The sequence below is a fragment of the Girardinichthys multiradiatus genome, chromosome Y, assembly GCF_021462225.1.
Source record: "Girardinichthys multiradiatus isolate DD_20200921_A chromosome Y, DD_fGirMul_XY1, whole genome shotgun sequence".
NCBI lineage: Eukaryota > Metazoa > Chordata > Actinopteri > Cyprinodontiformes > Goodeidae > Girardinichthys > Girardinichthys multiradiatus.
In genome coordinates this window covers 22462604-22483400 of record NC_061818.1, presented here as the reverse complement: position 1 = coordinate 22483400, position 20797 = coordinate 22462604, and the positions used below count along the sequence as shown (strand labels likewise).

Genomic DNA, 20797 nt, shown 5'->3' with positions numbered 1-20797 from the left:
GGCCACGTTCTTGCAGTCACAGCACATACATACATCAGTGTCAGAGCTCAGAGAGATGAAGATTTGACATGACTGATAATCTGCTGTAGTTTTCTGTGGGTCATGACCCCTGAAACACACACACACATGTGTGCCACCATAAAATCTCCTTGACAGTTATCTCCAGAGTGAGTCATTTACTGTAGCTCCTGGACACAAGTTTCTTCACACATGCATTTAATTGCTTTGTTGACCTCTGTCATGCTGGATTTACATCAACATCAGTAACTATGGGTGCCACAAATGTTTGAAAAAAGCTTACTTCTATTTTATATATATGATGCAACTGTTTCGTCATTATGTCTCCTGATAGATTGCCTTCAGTGGTACCTAACCTACTAATGATTGTGAATCCCAAAGGGGAGTAATCCATAAGGGTTACTGAAAACTTCAGCATAGAAATCCTTGGAGATGTGGTTGTTTTCATGCCTGCAAGCTATCAGGAGGTGGTATATGTGCCTGAATTCAACAGAAAAGGGAAATAAATGCGCTGGCTTTTGGTTAGATGGGAACAGTAGATATTTAGACAAATATGTCAATACCAGTCAGTCATTTTCTACCACTTATTCCATAGTGGGTCATGGGGGAGCTGGTGCCTATCTCCAGCAGTCTATGGGCAAGAGGCAGGGTACACCCTGGACAGGTCACCAGTCCATCACAGGGCAACACACATACATACACCTAAGGGCAATTTAGAGTGACCAATTAACCTAACAGACATGTCTTTGGACTGTGGGAGGAAGCCAGAGTACCTGGTGAAAACCCACACATGCACAGGGAGAACATGCAAACTCCATGTAGAAAGACCCCTGGCCAGGAATTGAACCCAGGACCTTCTTGCTGCAAGGCAACAGTGCTACCAACTGCGCCACCGTGCAGCCCTATGTCGATACCATTTTCCCCAAATTGCATTTCTAGAGGAAGTGAATGCTTGCAGTCCTGTATTCCAGCTAGCCCCATCCTGTCTGCTCTGTCATTTTACAAGTTGATGAAAAGTTTTAGTACTGTGTCTTTAATTTTACATGAACCCTTTTATAATTTTTCAGCTCAACAGATACATGCCCCATGTGCTTATGTTGCCTTTCATTTACATTGCAAGTCTAAATTCATCTCTCAAAATGAACAATATTGTAGTTCTTTCATTTGCAAGTAGGAAAAACTGATGATTGTTGCTCATTGTTGTGGTCAAGGACCTGGTTCATTACTGCTTGTGATACAGACTATAGTATAGTGTAAACTTATTTGTGTGTAAACTTGACAACATGTACTTTAAAATAGGCTGTACAGTGCAATCTATGTGACTGCCCTAATGTGATTTAAGCCATCAATTTGCACATAACCTTGTTATTTCTGCAACGATTGTCACATTTAAATGTGTGATGATAGTTGAATTTTGAGGTCAGGTTAGTTACGGACCTCTGACTTTTCAAGACAAAATCTGACTTCAGAGGGCATCCTGGTTGGTTTGTCCAACTCTGAATGTTGAAACTCCAACTTCAGAGTACAAATGGGATGCAGCATATAAATAAATGAATCCTTCAGGTCTGGACCAGGATCCGATCCTTTTAAATGTAGTTTGTTATGGAAGAGGATCCACAGACACTAAGAGATTGCCATGATTCTAAGTCATAGCTTTATATACATTCTTATAAAAGACAGTATTTAGGAAGAACTACAGATTTTTATTTCATACAGGTTATGCAAATATATATTTATACTATATAATCAGACCATTAGATAGTCTCTGGTGATTAATCTTAGGCTTTGCTTCGCCTTATTCTTCACCTCTGTATGTAATAAAACAAAGATAATGCAAGTAAACATAATCCAACAATGAAATCCACTCCCCTACCAAAGCACAGCTGTAAAGACAATTTAGCACTATAAAATGAAGATTATAAGGTGTAGGTTTAAGCTTGTGTGTGTGTATGTCTGTTTGACCCTGCTTGAATTGGTTTTCTCACTTTTCTGTGCTAAATTGTAAATGATGTTATGAAAACCAGTACCTAAATGAGAATAAAACAGTAAGGAGGTAAGGTAAAGTCTTCCCAGAATCTGGAAAAAGTTATTTTTTTCCTGAACCGGGGACAAAGTGATGTGATCCACCCACATATTTTGTCCAATGAAAGTCCTGGCTTAGAGCTTTGAACTGTTTTTTGTTACTCTTTTTTTTTTTAAATCTCTGCTCCCTTTTCTTCCTCCTACTCTCTTGAAAAGATGAAAATGGACGATTCCTACTTTGCAGCAGAATCTCTTTACTTTTTCTTCCTCTCAAGTCTCCTTGTGTTGGGGAGTTTTTTTTAGATTCTAGGCTCAGTACCAGTGTCAACAATTTGCAACCTGTTTTTCCAGTAGTACACATGCCTGTTGTTGATATTCACCAGGGCTCCATGCTGTGTGCTTGTGTGACTTATTCCTTAAATCCTAAATATTGTGAGGATCTTTTACAGTATGTATTTTGTAGGTGTGGTAGTACACAATTGTGAAGAAAAATGTCTTTATTAGCTCAACATTGTACTAGTAGGCTATAGTATACACCTTCCCAAAACTGGATTATCTTTCTGGCATCCAAAGATTCCTTTTGGGGATAGTTAACTGTGCTAAACCTGGGCCAATTAGACAGTTGGTGGTTCAGGAAATAGGTGGCACTGCATTGTTTGGTTTGTGACAAGTTCTTGTAGCAGTGTTGGCTGTAATATTTGCTGCAGCAAACTCCTGTGGTGATGCCTACGATCATAATTCAGAAAACAGTGCTGGAGGAAAAATAACTTTAAGAATGTTTAGGCAACAGTAGCACTGTGTGGGAAGTGATGATTTTTAATGAGAAGACCTTTAATCTCATCTCAACACATCTAACTCTAAACCTAACAGAAAATTCTTCAGGGCTTAGTTTGGCCATACCACAGGCATGCTTCTTGAATTGGGAGCAGGTGTTGTTGTGTAACTGTCAAATCCACGGTCAATTAGGAAAGTTCTTGTCTAGACAGGGTGAAAGATTGCAGAGAGCACAAGTGCAATAAAAGATGCAGAAAGAAAAGCGAAGCTACAGCAGAGATCATCTGAAAATGCCTCTGCTGTTGCAGTTGGTGATTAGTAAAACAACTGTATAATCCCTGGGCGTAATGACCCAGAAAACAAACCACTCACTGGAGGATTCTCTCATTCAAAGGAGAAAGGAAGCTTTAGAGTAGAGCATGGCATATCTGAGACATGTTCATAAATAAGTGACTTAAACTAGTGGGTTTTGTGCTGCTTCAAGGGGATTGTGTTATGAAGTCTATATGTCTTTGAAGAATCAAAAAATCCACATTGTGTTTGATGTGCCCTCTTTGTAATCTAATTTTCATGAAAAAAATGTTGTTCATGTGTCCTCTAAGATTGGCTATCAACAAACGACAGTTTCAACTTTGGAAAAATTTATTAATTTCTGTTTCAAAACAAGATTATAGTTGGACCTGATTTTAAATAAATCTAATAAAAAATCAAGCCAAATAGAGTAACCTTCCTGGTCTTATCAGCTCACATGTTCTGTATTAGATGTTAGAAGTCTTTAATTCAAATGTCATTCTTTCAGAGGTGCTTAAACATCTTCTTGTAAGAATATAGTATAAAAACCCAGCTTCATTAATTTATCTGAGGTTGCAGTGCAATATATATTTCTCAGTTCACAGCATTCTTGTTGTAGTTCCTCCAGGAGTTTAACGAGGAGTTCCCAGGGCACACATGTGTCTACTCAAGGGTTTCCTTCTAGATCATTTCAGTCTTCACAAAAAAGGTGTTTAGGAAGACCAGGCAAGAGAGAGCAGGTTATTGGACTTGAGTTTCATCTGAAGTGAACTGGTTTACAAGGATTTCTGGAGACCCAGGCCTGGAGTTTCAGCTCCTGACCAGACACCTCTAGTTTGGGTTTTTATTAGAAAATAATACTAGCAAATTTATTGACCTGTGTCTGACACTGAGGATACTTGTTTCCCTTTATTCTTATTTTATTCTGTATCTTAAGATGATTAAGGTTGAAGCTGATCCCAAATGGTGGTTTCAGTGGAAAGAAATCCAAGCTATTTGGTACACTTGTCTTGGTTTTGTGACACATCTAAAAACGTTGGGGTGGTCAGCTAAAAGCAAAGGTAAAGGGAAGACAAAACAGGGGCAGAGGTATGCTGTGTGTTTATCCCCTTGTATTGCCAACTATAATATACATGACTGCACTTGTTTCTTCGCGTAAAATTTTTAAGTATGCAAGGTCTTTCTTTGGCAAACAATGAAATATACTTGTTAGAGCTGAAGAAGCAGCTGTGGATTTATTACTTTTAGAACATACAGTAGACTAAAATTAGACCGTTAAAAGCAAAATAACCCAATTGTAAGGATTTAACAATGGAGACGATAGGTACAAAGTGAGCACAGGTAACCGGTTGGACCAGACTGTGCAACTGTAGTTGGAGGAATGATGGCTATTTTCATACCACTACTGTCATCTGTCAGGAGGCAGGAGTTTGCAAAAAGGCTGTCAGCTCATGTGTGTATAAGTACGTTCTATGCAGTGTTGAGTGTTGTGAGCTGTGAGTAGGTGTAACACAGAGGGGGAGAAAACAGTTAGTGCACACTTACCAAACATTACTGCATGCTGCTGCAGTTGTTTGAAACAAGCTGCTAAAACTAGTGGAATTGTAATATCATGTTTTAGAGTATGGTTAAAAGGGTGGAAAACTTTATCTAAATGGAATTGGAAGTGCTTGATGATTACATCGATGGGGGAAAAGCCCAAATATCTGCATGAATCCCTTCCGTTGTTGTATTGAAAGGTTGGCAAAAATCAAGAATTGTTTCTTTGGCTTTCATTACTGTTGTCCTACGTCATCATGATGATCAAGACTGAACAGAGAGGCTTATTTTCTATAATATTTCTGCTGTGAGTGGTCATTAATTACTTAATTAATTATCTAGGAGTGGAAGCTACAAACGTAATGCCGCTGTGTGAGTGAGAGAGCAGTAGCAATAAAACAGTTTACAAGAGAAGGTAATTGTGGAGTTGACAAATTGTCTTTAGCATCATACATTAGCAATTAGCACAGTTAGCATTACAAAAATAGCACTTTCTTTATGTATTCCATTGAGAATTTAGGCTTTTACCTTAGCCATAAGATTTTCAAATCCAATATGTTCCACAACTGCATGTTAACGCTCAAAAGAATAAAACAGAGGAACCTTGCTGTACTCTGTTCAGCCTTCCTAGTTTCGGATGAAAGTCTTTCTCTCTCTCGCCTTTTTACAGCCTAAATGAACCGTAGAAATGTCCAAACATTTTTTTAAATAGACTTTTAAATTAGTTTGCTCGCTTAATTTTCAATACTTCACCGATACTGAAAATATAAATCTTCTTCATTCTGTAACAGTGTCACCCCAGGCAAGTGTTGCTGTCAGTTCAACCTGGTAGTGCTTAGTAAAGTGCGTTCACTGGTCAGACAAAAATTAGATTTTTGAGGATAAAATAGCCAATCAAGCTGAAAATCTGCTGGTTCCGGTTATCAGCCAATTTTTCTGTCCATCTCTAATCTAATTTACATTGACATCCCCCCTGCAAAATTGGCCTAACTGAATGTACAGAACAGTCATTTGCCCTGGGTAGTTTTGCTTATAACTAAGACAGATAAAACTCCAACAAAGAATCTCTTTGAGAATATAGATGTGTAGGAGTGCATAAAGAGCTGACCGGAACGCAGCCTCTTTTATCTTTCCCGTGGAAAATTAGCATGTGATCTCTCTTCCGTTTTACAACCTCTGTTAAAATTTAGAGCGGGTCAGGTCATATGTTCCGGTTTAAATTGAGTCATAAGATGTCATTAGTGACTAGCTAATAATGTTATCAGTGATTAACTGATTATTTGCAAACTGTCACAAGTGCTGATAATGATGACTGAAACAAAGGGGGAACTGTGAACAAGTTAATTGCATTTTACAATTTTGGTTCCAGTTGATTTTGGTATCTGTCGCATTGACCTGTCTAACTGTCCAAAAATAAAAACTGTGTTGGTTTACAGTGCAGCCAGAAAAAAACAAAAACTTTTTGCTTGTTTTTAAAAAAAAAAAAAATTTTTTTTCCTGGCAGTCATATATGCATTTAGACTTGCACCACGTACACCATGAAAGGGAAAAAGGGGCCGCTGTATGTTTGAAATATTATGATGCTGTATTGATTGTACTGGAACAGCAGCTCTCTATGCCACAGTATGAAACGGCTGAGCAGTCAGACCTTGAAAATGTATGTCGATGTGTATGGGGTTAAATTAGAAGTGTGTGTATACCTAATATGACCTAATATGGATTTATTTTTTCTTGAAGGTCTTCTTGCTGTGGATATGTGACACCAATATGGTCATTAGATGTGGATCATGAATGAAAGAGTGAAATTCCAAATACAAGCTGCTGAAATGCGAAGGGTGGCTGCCTTAGATATAGGGTGAGATACTCTGTCATCTAGGGTGCCCAAAGTAGAGCTGCTGCTCCTCTGCACCATAAGGTTTTCAGTTGAAATAGTTTGGGCATCTGATCAGGATACCTCCATGACACCTTCTATTAAAAGTTTTCTGGGCACATCCCGGGGGCAGATGCAGGATCCAGTGGAGGAACCTTATATTCCTTCTAGCCTGGAAATGCCCTGATATCCCCCAGAATAAGCTGGAGAGTGATGCTGAGGAGAGGGATATCTGTGTTTACCCCAGTCCATCATATAATCTGGCAGATCACTTTAAAATGTACATAGTAGTCTATGTGTAACAGTATAATTGCAGGTCTTTTATTTTGTCAATAGAAACTGAAAAGTGGACACCCATAAAGCCTGTCACGGCTTTCAATGCAAAATGAGATGCAGTCAAGCTATTTAAAGACCTCATTTGACATCTTTACATATTAACAGGGAGTCATCTTTCATTGCTTATAAGGCTTGTATTTTGTAAGCTGTTAACTCTTGGCCCTCTTTGCATTTACCGTACGGATAACCTAATGCAAAAGTTGCTTTTCTCTTTGAATCTTTTATACAGATTGTTGAAATAACTTTGCTTTACTGCGCTCCTTTGTCTTTCCTAAGTTCTCAGTAGTTTGAGCATTGGTGAGTTTTAAAAAGAAAGTCCTGTTGGACCACTTGTCTGCTGAATATTGGACCATTTGCACGTTGCTGGACACCACCAGGCCTTCCGGCGTCATTGGCCATTTTGTGTCCCAGTATAGTCTGCTACTACAAATCCCAGTGGGCACTGCGGCTGATAAGATGGGGGCGTCCCAGTTCCGATGCCACAGTGAACCATATAACGGACTATGAGACTGCCCACCATTGCTTTCAGTTTGGGACCAAGACGCAGTTACCACGCAACTGAAGCAGCATTCTGGAGAAGAGGTCCCAAGTGGATTTCATTCATTCTCCTTCGTTGGCCAACAAGAAAATAAGCAAATTAAGCTTACAGGAGTAAGAAGGCTTGTAAGTTTTCAACTTTACCGATCGAAGACATGAGTTTAACACGTGGCCAAAAAAAAACACGGAGTTTTCAAGGAGACAAAATTCTTCCTCCTTGTTTTTGTACCAGTTGACTAGTGACGGTCCGTCATAATTTTTCTACCTTTCTGCCACGGAGGCCACCAAGGAAGAAAACGGACTGCTTTGCTGAGTATCTGCGGAGGCGTAGAACTCTTCACTCTCTCCCTCTGCTCAGAGGAGACAACGACAAGTAAAATCCACCTTTTATTTTTATTTCTTTATTAGGAATAGCGTGGGCAGGGTAGAGGAGGTTTTAGTGCGATGTAGAATCGCCACTTATAGTCTAATGTGTTCTGAATTGTATGTGCATGCAACCTTTTTTTTTAAACTTGACTGCTGTTGAATTTCGGAGGCCGCCGAGTGTTTTATTGTGCGAACACCTGAGCGCAGGTGCGCTGTGAAACTGGACTGCTATAATAACCTTATGGTGAAAATCAACCATTTTCTTTGTCTTCAACTTCATGTTTTACTGGTTTGCCACCAAAAAGGTTTATGATCCTTTGTGTGGGCTGAGTTTACAACTTTGCTTGGGGATTTATGACCGCCTGTGTCCCACTGAGCAACACTTTCTGGCGGGCCGCTCCCAAAACTCCGCTCCGTGTCACATTATCATTGTTTGCCATAACTGCTGGTTTGATTCCATACACACCCACTGCTGTTTTGTTTTATCTGTTTAGCTAGATATTTTTTTACCCTTCTGTGTAGAACTTTGCATGTTTGATTAGGTGAAGATTATTGAATCAGAATAGTGAGGTGGATCAGGCTGTTGATTTAATAAATATTCACGTAGATAAAGAGAAGTCGTTTGTGTTTATTTTGTGCAAGAGTGATTTGTCAGTCAAAATAAGGTTAAAGTTCCCCACGTTTTGGCAGAAACGGTTGATTAAACAGTGACATCTAGTAATAGTTATTAATTATTACTGAGTATTTAACGGTTGTAATTATCAAAGGCGTTGAGCCACAATTACAACACCAGAAGACATCTCTGGTTTCGATTCATAAATGAGGATTTTTGGTTAAGAAATTGATTTTCTCAAATTATGATTTTTAATTATAATTCTTGATGAATATTAATTAATCAATAATCATAATCCTAACAGTCCACAGTATATCCATCCATCTAGGTTTCCTGTTCTCATGACCAACTACTTGCATCTGATAACACAAGCTTCATACCCTTCGAACATATACAGGTCCTTCTCAAAATATTAGCATATTGTGATAAAGTTAATTATTTTCCATAATGTCATGTTGAAAATTTAACATTCATATATTTTAGATTCATTGCACACTAACTGAAATATTTCAGGTCTTTTATTGTCTTAATACGGATGATTTTGGCATACAGCTCATGAAAACACAAAATTCCTATCTCACAAAATTAGCATATTTCATCCGACCAATAAAAGAAAAGTGTTTTTAATACAAAAAACGTCAACCTTCAAATAATCATGTACAGTTATGCACTCAATACTTGGTCGGGAATCCTTTTGCAGAAATCACTGCTTCAATGCGGCGTGGCATGGAGGCAATCAGCCTGTGGCACTGCTGAGGTCTTATGGAGGCCCAGGATGCTTCGATAGCTGCCTTTAGCTCATCCAGAGTGTTGGGTCTTGAGTCTCTCAACGTTCTCTTCACAATATCCCACAGATTCTCTATGGGGTTCAGGTCAGAAGAGTTGGTAGGCCAATTAAGCACAGTGATACCATGGTCAGTAAACCATTTACCAGTGGTTTTGGCACTGTGAGCAGGTGCCAGGTCATGCTGAAAAATGAAATCTTCATCTCCATAAAGCTTTTCAGCAGATGGAAGCATGAAGTGCTCCAAAATCTCCTGATAGCTAGCTGCATTGACCCTGCCCTTGATAAAACACAGTGGACCAACACCAGCAGCTGACACGGCACCCCAGACCATCACTGACTGTGGGTACTTGACACTGGACTTCTGGCATTTACTTCTCCCCAGTCTTCCTCCAGACTCTGGCACCTTGATTTCCGAATGACAGGCAGAATTTGCTTTCATCCGAAAAAAGTACTTTGGACCACTGAGCAACAGTCCAGTGCTGCTTCTCTGTAGCCCAGGTCAGGCGCTTCTGCCGCTGTTTCTGGTTCAAAAGTGGCTTGACCTGGGGAATGCGGCACCTGTAGCCCATTTCCTGCACATGCCTGTGCACGGTGGCTCTGGATGTTTCTACTCCAGACTCAGTCCACTGCTTCCGCAGGTCCCCCAAGGTCTGGGATCGGCCCTTCTCCACAATCTTCCTCAGGGTCCGGTCACCTCTTCTTGTTGTGCAGCGTTTTCTGCCACACTTTTTCCTTCCCACAGACTTCCCACTGAGGTGCCTTGATACAGCACTCTGGGAACAGCCTATTCGTTCAGAAATTTCTTTCTGTGTCTTACCCTCTTGCTTGAGGGTGTCAATAGTGGCCTTCTGGACAGCAGTCAGGTCGGCAGTCTTACCTATGATTGGGGTTTTGAGTGATGAACCAGGCTGGGAGTTTTAAAGGCCTCAGGAATCTTTTGCAGGTGTTTAGAGTTAACTCATTGATTCAGATGATTAGGTTCATAGCTCGTTTAGAGACCCTTTTAATGATATGCTAATTTTGTGAGATAGGAATTTTGGGTTTTCATGAGCTGTATGCCAAAATCATCCGTATTAAGACAATAAAAGACCTGAAATATTTCAGTTAGTGTGCAATGAATCTAAAATATATGAATGTTAAATTTTTATCATTACATTATGGAAAATAATGAACTTTATCACAATATGCTAATATTTTGAGAAGGACCTGTAAATCTAATAGTCCATGCTACTTCTGTTGCTTTTTCTCATGGCGCAAGACACAGTAGGTGGATTGAGTCGGACGATGTGAAAAAGAGATAGATACAGAGGGATGGAAATAACTGTCCTTTTTTTCCACTATTATTTACAGTCATGGGGGTGTATGCCTAGATTGTAAAGCTGCTTAGTGGAATGATTTATCTGGGGGATTTGAATCTGTGCTCACCCCCACTTCAAGCACCAGAGTGGAGGCGGACATAGAAAGTGAGATGGAGGGGAGTGTGTGCATGTGTGTGATAGTGGGAAACGGCATAGGAGAAGCGCAATCTGGTTTGGCTCCATGTGAAAATGACCTACTTCCTCTTAGCTCGCTCTAAAACTGATTGCTGTTTTCTGATGTGCAGAGGAGCGAAGGGGAGGTCCTCCGAGGGTTCTAAGGGGGGAGAGGTTGACGTGGCACGGCAAAATGAGGGATATGTATGTGGCCTCTGGGACTTTCTGTGTGGAGTAAAATTAATGTAATGTGTGTGAAATGTAAATTCTGCATGCACTCTAAAAGTAATCTGCACTTAATGCTCTATATGAGCACATGCAGTGAGGCAAGCCTGTTGCATGATGTGATGCTCTCTTTGGCTTTAATTACCCTAAAAGAGGGGTTGATGACAGCTGACTATCGGTGAGCCAATATTTGAGGAAGCCAGCCTTGCCAGATGTCCACCAGTTGAGTGTAAATACAATGCCTTGCAAATATACTCTGCAAGCCCTGCAGGGGAGACAGCCAACATATAGAAGACAGTTGTCTAAATAAATAAGACCAAAACTGAACTTGTTGATCTGCGTGCAAAACACTGTGAGTGGTGGAAAACTTACACTGCTCATCCCTCTTAACACACCGACGCACTTATGAAACAGGGTGGTGGCAGTATCATGCTGTGGGGCTACTATTCTTCTGCAGAGACAGGGTTTGGAAAATGAATGTTGCTAAATACAGGACATTTCTTACTTATGCACTACTCTGGGTTGGTCATTCACTTTCACTATCTTCTAAGGGGTATCTGGTGGTTGCGGCATCATGATGTGGAGAAGCTGTTCTTCAGCAGGGACAGCAGAACTGGTGAGAGTTTATTTGGCGGGCGGTAAGGCTAAATACAGGGTGCGTCACAATCATGCACTACTTTGTATTGTTGTGTCACATTAAATCCAAATAAAACATTCAAATTTGTGCTTATAATGTGATAAAATGTGGAAAAGGGTATAAATATTTTTCAAGAAACTGTGTGCCTAACCCACTGCATTTTGCCTCCGCTCTACCTAAGATATATTTTTAAGTTTGCTTTAACACTCCATGATTGAAAGACAGATCGCTTAAACAGCAATAAGAAAGTGTAAAATAAAAGTCTGTCGACTTTTAAACAAAATTGCACCTTTGATTAAATCCTTGCATAGTTAAAATAGATTGTTTATTGTTTATTGATTGTTTATCTCCAAAGAGGGAAGTTTATTGACACATACCACACATTTGTAGGCCTACAATACTTTGCAGAGTCCATCCTTTGATTTACCAAGTAGTAAACTTTGGAAGACATTTTTAAAGGTGGAATTTACCCTTCAAAAGTCCCCTAGTCATAATTTCCATATGATATTAGGGTCCTCGCATTTAACCAAACCAGAATTGTATACACAGTTGGAGATAGCAGATAAACATAATATAGAGCATTTATAGATTATTTCCCTCAAGAGTAAATAAGATGAAAAAAAAAATGTTACACTGAAACATGTGAGAACACAAAAACAGCTTTGCAGTATTGACACTGTTGTGGTGGAAACTGTTTGGTGGTACATATAATTAGAACCTTGCTGACAAGTTTGTCATATTTATACAGAACATATTTTTTTCTTCCACAATAAAGTAAAATTGCTTAAGATGATGTGCAGTTTTTTTTTTTTTTTTTATGAGAGCAATGTTGCTTTAACCATTCACATATTTGGCCTTTCTGTAAATACTTGCTGTATGGGCCTCATTGCTGCACCAATGTCAAAGCAAGGTCATCAGCAACTTGGCTTTTGAGAACTAATGAACACGTCACATGTTTTTTGCCTAAGTGGTTGCCACTTGATGAAAAATCAATAGATGGAGCATAAATATATTGTCAAAGTTTGAAGCAATTACACTTCCAACTTCCTGTAGCACCTAGCTGTGCAGCAGTGCTAACACTAGCAAGTTTCATCTGTGGTATTTTTTCTGATTTCCATTCTGTATAGCAGAGCTTCAGCTTAAATTTGTTTTGGTTAGCATCTTTACTTTTAAGTAAATAGTATGGTCTTACTGCTGCTTGAGAAACATTTCTCGTAAGTTGTAATTTCCTTTAGCCACCAGAAGGAAGTTGTAGCTCCAATACTCGCTTCACAAACTAATTTATTTGTATGTGAGGATATGCAAAACATTTTAATCAAATGTAAGTAGCTAAACAGGCAGGAAAAGTGAAATCCTTGCAAATTCTCTTGACATCTGAAGTGAATAGATCCGATGTAGTCATTATTTCATTAGGTATGTTTACTCCTCCACAATATGATTTTGTCTTTTTAACTTTAAGGCCTTAAAGAGAGATATTATATAGTCCGACTATTAGCATAAAATAGGTCCAGTTCTCAAAAAAAGCTGAATGCTGACATTCAAATGACTGTCTCTGGGCTTTAATGATCAGCAGATAAAGTTATGTTACATCATGGCCGCTTTTTATTTACCATTCATTATAAAATATTGTTGTTATTTCCTCCTTCCTGGTAGAACTCACTTTTTCTGCCCGGCCTGACCAAATTTGAATATTCTTTCAAGTCACTTTTTGTTTTTACGGAAACTCTTGGGCGTCTGATAAATATCCTGTCTCACAAGGTGATTTTTTTCGTAGAAGGGGAAGCAGCAGTATCAACCAAGACCATCAGGTTTCAGGTTTTCAAAGCAATGATATAGTATCAGTTTACCCGTTCAAACTTCTATGAGGATATGCAACTTTTCTTTTTTTACTCTAAACACCTGTCACTATTAAGTTTACTACTTTATGGATCAAAACATTTTCCAAATCAAATTATAATATTTCAGAAAATAGTTTATTATATTACAGCCCAAAGTATTCAGTCATGAAATTCTCAAATCTGGCCTTTGAGGAAAGATTGGCAAGAAGAAAGCCATGAGAAGTCCTGTTTAAGGTTTGCCACAAGCCGTGCAAGCAACACAGCAAAAATGAAGAAGATGCTCTGATTATCAGAGCAAAACATAATGCTATTTGTGGCTTAAAACTAACAGTGCACCTGACACTGAACAAAAACACCCCCACAGTGGAAGATGGGAAATGGCAGCATCATAATGTGGGGATTCTATTTTATAGCAGGGATAGGAAAGTTCAAGAGGGTGTCAATACTTATGCAAGACACAGCTTTTTCTTCATCCAACTATACTACTAGGTTGTTGACTTGTAAGCCAAAATGTGTTCCCCTCAACAGAGCAGCCACCTGCTGGGTTAGATAAAATTTGCAGAAACAGCATGGTGCTCCAGAGCTTCCTCCTTTCCAGCCTGTTTGCTGAATTTTAATCCTTGATTTTAAATTGAATGGCACCCCCATTCATTGGCACAATGATTTAGGTCATATTTAGTGTCTTTTTAGATGGATTCATTGATTAGATATGCACTGCAGAGCTTAATCCCCATGACTCTGTCTGGCTATTCGGAAAATGAATTAATTTAATCCATTGACATAACCCAGCTCCTCTCTTTCACTCACATGCAGTTTCTTTTTTCCCCACTGTTTTTTTTCCCAGTGCCCAAGGACCTGTCTTTGGAAGAGAGAGATGATCTTTCAAACATACGACGCAGGAAAAAAGAGCTTCTTGATGATATCAAAGTGAGTGGCAAAATTTCCTTCATTTGACTACAGTTTTGAGTTTAGGGTTTGGGTGAAATATATCAGTGCACTCAGCATGGATCAAGTACATATGTATATGAAAATACTGTCTGAGTACTCTTTAAAAAAAAGTTTTTTTTTAATGCAGCGGCTGAAATTTGAGATTGCAGAAGTAATGAATGAGATTGAACAGCTAACCTGTGTTGGGGAGAGGTGAGTTTGGGTTTGTTTTAGTACGTTATCCTAATTTTATTTTGTAATTACTGTACATCTGTAGTGTACAGCAAAGTGAATTAATTTAAGTTTGAAAGTAGGGATTATGCTAATTATGGTGAATGGGATTATAACATTTTTTGGGTGATATTTTCCTCATTAAAATGTGAGAGAATTATGAAGGCCATCAGTGTTTTCCAGAATCCCTGAAGAACGGTTTGCATTTTTCATTTGTCCAGCAAATCCTGTGACACGAGGATTTTCAGCTTAAAATTAGGTGAAACAGGCAGCAGTTTTTATTTGATCTGCTTACCAGATTTTGTTTTCCAAAACTGTCAACAGTTTAGTTCTGAATTTGTTCTACTTTCTTTGTTCTTTTTTTTCATATACAGTTAATTTTGCTACCATCATCACACTTGTCATTTTATGGTTTGTGTTCTCATGTCCCATTGTTTGATTAGTAGTGAAAGAGGCCCTTTCCTAAGCGTTAAACAGTTTTTATGGGGATGCTTTCCTGTGATTGGCTGATGAGGTGGAGTGAGGCTATGTGTCAGGCTGTTTGTGTCTCAGGTGCAGCTGGTAAAACTGGGCTTGGGTTAATTTGGGCATAGAGGAGCGCTGAGAGCATTCACTGAAACAAAAAGGTGCTGATTTCCCTGGAGGGTGCATTTGATGTGTTTTTTAAAGGATTAAAGCATTAAAATTGGAAAAATGTTCTTCCCAAACCGCAACAGGGAGGGTTGAGCTAATGGGATGAGATGCATTGTTGCTTTTTTACGCTAGTAAATTCTTAAAGCTCTCAGAAAATTGCACATTGCAGTGTTTACCATATCTTTAGGCTGTCTAAAGTGTCTGTAAACTCAGTATTTGACTGAGTGTTAAAACCTAGAAAACACAGAACTAACCTACAGACCAACACCCAGCAGCCTGACACAACACTTACACCCGGCTGACATTTGATGAATGCACCGATCAGAACTTTGTGGCCGATCTATGGTCTGTTTTTCTGTGTGATGCAGATCTTAGTTGATTCAGATTTTTTTTTAAAGAATGTAGGAAGATAGAAGACCAGCTTTCAAAATTTTCCCAGTCTTCCTATCGTGAGCATTTTTTTTATTTATTTGTATTAGGAGCAGAGATGACGTTGGACCCTGTGTGTGAGAGAAAGAGAGCACTACCAAAACCTCGGTCTCTGTGTGCATGTTGACTATTACCTTAACTATTAGATTTCCAAAATTCTGAATATTTTCAAATCCTCTATGTCCCATGGCAGACAGAACTTCAAAGCAAAAAAGAATAACACAGGACAACTTTGCTTTCCTCCGATCAACCTTCCTGGTATCTTTTGAAAGTTTTGATGTCTCTCATTTTTCCCCCCTGAATGAACCACAAACATGTTTTGACATGTCGTAGAAAATGGGGTCCTTTTTAAATACCTCCTCACATATCTGTGCTACCTCCGCTATAAACTATCTATGACATTTTAAATTGTTGCTGCTTGCGCAGCTAACATTAACAAAACAGCAGTATCAATGTGTTTTGCTTAAAAAGACTATTTTCTAAGGCTCTGTGTTAAAATGTGTGGAAAATGTATCGTTAGATAGCCTGCTACATCACTGTTCTTAATCTGAGTTCCTTTTTAAGCAACTCACTTGTTACTGGTCAGGGCCGATCAAGCTGAAAATCATCTAATTCTGGTCACTAGCGTGTACCTCTTGTCTAATAGGTTTGTTTGTCCTTTATACTCGCAGCAAAACCTCACAAAGAAACAAACAGATTGCCATGGGAAGGAAAAAATTCAACATGGATCCCAAAAAGGTCAGACATTTCAAATGAGAGTACACTTTGAACTTTATTTGATTTACTGTAAATTATCCAAAAACAATTAATCATAGACCTTAAAACTGACTGTGGTCTGTGACTGAAGAGTGATATCTTAACAGGGAATCCAGTTTCTTCTGGAGAATGATCTTCTCCAGAACACCCCAGAGGACATCGCACAGTTTCTCTACAAAGGCGAAGGGCTCAACAAAACAGTCATCGGGGACTACTTAGGGGAACGGTAAACTCGCCAGTTTTCCCCCTGCTTTCTTTTTACCGTCCATTTTCCTCCTGTTGCCTTTCTGTGAGCTCTGCTTGCCTGTGCTATGACCCAGCACAAAATACCATGGAAGTCAGTAGCCTGGATTTATGAAGCAGAGCTGTGACAGGAGAAAGTGCAACTACAAAAAAAGCTGAGTGGACATGTGCTTTTTATCTACAAGAGGTTGGGGGAGGGGTAGAGCTGTCAAAATACAGATGCCTTAGTGCCTCAATAAGACAGCTATCCCAAAATGCACCACTGTGAAGTGGCTCTCCCCATTTTGTCCTGTGATTTAAAGCAAATAGTATAAATTTGTGACATGTGTTCCTATTTTTACAGGGATGACTTTAACATCAAGGTCCTACAGGCATTTGTGGAGCTTCATGAATTTGCAGACCTCAACCTTGTTCAAGCCTTAAGGTGAGATAAGCAATGAATAACAGGCACTGGACCACATTTCAATTTGGTATTTTATGATGCGTCAGATATCGACATATGAAGTAGCATCCCTACTTCATATGTAGAAGTGATCAGTACAGCAGGTTGATACTGTCAGACCTTATTACTTTAATCACGACATCAGTACTTAGATAAAGTCTGAGGTATCTTTTTTACCACAACTTGTGGGTTACAGTATGACCGAATACTGCTGATGGGATGATGGTACAAAGCCTCCCCTTTAACTGTTTTGATAAATTTGTGGCATTAGAAACATTATACTGTTAGAAGGAGAGCAATTACATGAATTACAAGGAAATTACCAGCAAATTTAGATCAATCATAAAAACTTCAAAATGAAAAAGATATAGCTTTTACAATGCACAAATGTCAACCTATAACTCTAGATCGAACTTTCCCTGACATTTAAAGACCATAGAAGAAAAACTGTTTCCAATAATGCTGCTGAATTTGGCTGAAACAAGAAAAAACTCTTATTTTATGCCTATGATAAATGTTATTCTACTCATCTGACAACATTGCCTTGGAAAAAAGACCACACCCCTTCACCTTTGTTTTACACTTTGACATCTGATGACCTCAAATCTGATATAAGAGATTTAATGTGACAGACTAACACAATGTATATAATGGTAAATGTCCTGCATTAGTATAGCGCTTTGTCAAGTCCTCAGAGACCCCAAAGTGTTTTACACTACAATCAGTCATCCACCCATTCGTACACCATTTACACACTGACAGTGGTAGACTACATTGTAGCCACAGCTGCCCTGGGGCAGACTGACAGAAGTGAGGCTGCCATACAATCGGTGCCACCAGACCCACCCTCTGACCAACATCAGCAGGCAAGGCAGGTGAAGGGTCTTGCCCAAGGACACTTGCCAACGTTTGAGACAGACAGAGTGGGGGTTCGAACTAGCAACCCACCCGTTACAGGACCAACCCCTACCACTGTTGCCACCATCGCTTTGTTGCTTGGACTTTACATTTGTTTACCTTTTGCTTCAGTTGCAGCTGCAAATCATTTGGGGTATATCACTAACAACTTTGAGACAGTTTTGCCTCCCAAAATGACTAAAGCAGGGGGGACAATTTTCAGATCTTGTCACAAACATTTTAATTGGATTTAGATCTAGATTATCAAATTGTTTGCAGCCTCTAACCAGTTTTCTCACCGGATGTTTCGCTACATCGATCAGAATAACTTCCCTTTCCCTGGTGAAGAAAAGCATCCCCACACTATGATGCTGCCATCACCATGTTTTACCATGGGGATGGTGCTGGTTGATGTTTGTTATTTATCATGCATAGCATTTTACCTGTAGGCCACATGGTCTTATCTGACCATCTACCACATGTTTACTGTGTTTTCTAAATGCTTTGCAGCAACCTGTAAATTAGGCTTCTTTTGGCTTTCTTTGAACAATGTTTTTTTTTTTTCTTCCCTCTCTTCCATTTAAGGCAAATTTGAAGTGGGTATGACCAATGCTTCTCCTGTCAACAGATTCAGCAGGTTCTTTAACCTTAGTTGTAGATCTCTGCACCTCCTCTAGAGAGTGGCCTCACTGGCCTCTTGGCTGCGTCTCTGTATAACCCCTTCCCTGCCCAGCCTGTCAGTTTAGGAGGACGGCCATGTGCTGGTAGACTTGCAGTTGTGCTATATTCTTTAAATGTTTGGATGATGGATTGAAGAGTTTTTTGTGAGATTTCCAAAGCTTCAAAGATTGTTTTAGAACCTAACTCTGCTTTAAATGTCTCTACAACTTGATCCCTGACCTGTCTGCTGTGTTCCTTGGTCTTCATGAAGCTGTGTGTTCACTACTGATCTCTAACAAACCTTTGAGGCCTTCGCAGAACAGCTATATTTATATTCCTTCTTACGAATTGTGTTCGATGTCAAGTTGTTGTACTTATTTTGTGGTATTTGAGTGAAAAGAGGCTCAACATAATTCCACACCACACTTTTTTTCATTTATAAAAATGTTTGAAACCAAGTGTAAGTTTTCCTTTCACACCAAAACTATGCACTACCTAATGTTGGTCCATTACGCAAAATTTCAGTAAAACACACTGACGTTTGTGGCTGTAATGTGACAAACTGTATAAAAAAGTATGTGAAAACTTGTGCAATTCACTATATTCACACAAACAATGTGACAAAGGTGGGTCTGCTCAGTAAATCTCTTCAATGTTTTACCATTCATCATGTTCCAAAATTTCCTATTACAGGCAAAATGTTTTTATATTGTTCTGTAAATTAACTGCTCAGACTAATTTGTCACTTTATAAAATGCTCTAAATAAAACTGTTCTTGTTGAGATTCTAACCCTTCGTGATGTCAAGATTTAGATCAGACATATAATGGAGTTTGAATTAACAAGCAACTCTTGCTTGTTGCAGTATAAATTTTGTACCAAGAATACTGTATATGAATAGATCATCATGTTTCGTGTTTATGCTGTTGCAGGCAGTTTCTGTGGAGCTTCAGACTTCCCGGTGAGGCCCAAAAGATTGATCGCATGATGGAAGCGTTCGCCTCCAGGTACTGCCAGTGCAATCCTGGCGTTTTCCAGTCCACAGGTACACACACACACACACTGTATCATTCTCATGATTTAGTCTGACTGGATAACTTGACCAAGAAATACCTCTGCACACACAAATAAATTATTTTGACTTTTTTTTCCCCCATAGACAGCTAGACCTGGATCTAAAGTATAAATGTTAATGTGGCCTGAGCTGATATTTCAACTTTTCACAAATATATAGGGGTCCACTCTCAGAAAAGAGGATTATTCTTTGTCTCCATCTAAAATTCACTTTATTAGGGATGAATTTTTTAATACTGGTCAGGGAGAAAGCTGCTTATAAAGCAACATGTTAACTTGTTGCTTTATAAGCAGTTTCCTCTCTGACCTCTGTGTGATCAGCATCTGTGTCCCCAGCAGTTATAGTGATATCGACCTCTGCTCAGTGGCGGTCATTAGTGCAGTCTGGTCTCATTGCGCCCTGTCTGCTGCCTCCTGTGTTCAGGTGGCAGCTCAGGTCATCCGTATTGATGCAGCGACACACCCTGACTAACTTATCGGCCATATCTGGAGTAGGAGTGCACAGCGTTATAAATCACAGTGCAGAGGATGTTGACTGGGGCTGTTAGTGTATGGATGGATGAGGTCCAGGAGCAGGAGTTTTGGACATGGATATGTGTGTGTTTGTGCAACTAAGACTGCAGCGACAGTTGTGAATGCTGTGGGTCAACAAAACTGGGCCTTTTTGCTGATTATACTTCAGTTTTTATTGGATAAATCTTTTAATTTGTTATTAAAAAACATTTATAAATCACAATCAAACACAATTCTATCAGTCCTGTTCTTGTTTTACAACAGGTTATTTTGATATAGTGGGCTGTGTAGATGAGGCACATTTGCTTGTTCTTTTTAATTCTGACTACGGTGCTGTAATATAATAAAAATTGTTAAAAAAAAATTGCATTGTGATATAAGGTCATTATATAATGATTCATGAGCTTATGAAAATAGTGCCTGCTGGGGTAGCAAGCCTCCTTGTGGTGGTTAAAAGGACATAACTTACACAAGTAGCAGCAAGAACCAATTTCCTCCTGTTAGTGGATATTCTAACTAAACTGTTGTACATGTTCCAATATTATTTAGAAGGGCAGGAATAAAATTAACACAACTAAAACTGAATCTCTGTTGTTCCAGCTTACTCACAAGCTCGTTGGCGTTGCAGCTCAGCCAGCTGCTGCAAGAAGTTAGAAAATTTTTTGTAA

The 20797-nt window shown here is 39.1% G+C and overlaps 1 protein-coding gene across 2 annotated transcripts in view; it reads left to right on the top strand.

The window, feature by feature from the left end:
• The window catches only part of LOC124863764 (cytohesin-3-like), a 45347-nt gene that overhangs the window by 11610 nt on the left and 12940 nt on the right, over positions 1–20797 (top strand). For both annotated transcript variants that reach the window (XM_047358235.1, XM_047358234.1), the window contains exons 2-7: positions 14170–14252; positions 14401–14465; positions 16217–16283; positions 16409–16527; positions 16888–16968; positions 19475–19587. In XM_047358235.1, the coding sequence (XP_047214191.1) occupies positions 14170–14252; positions 14401–14465; positions 16217–16283; positions 16409–16527; positions 16888–16968; positions 19475–19587 (528 nt within the window). The remainder of the gene's footprint in view (positions 1–14169; positions 14253–14400; positions 14466–16216; positions 16284–16408; positions 16528–16887; positions 16969–19474; positions 19588–20797) is intronic.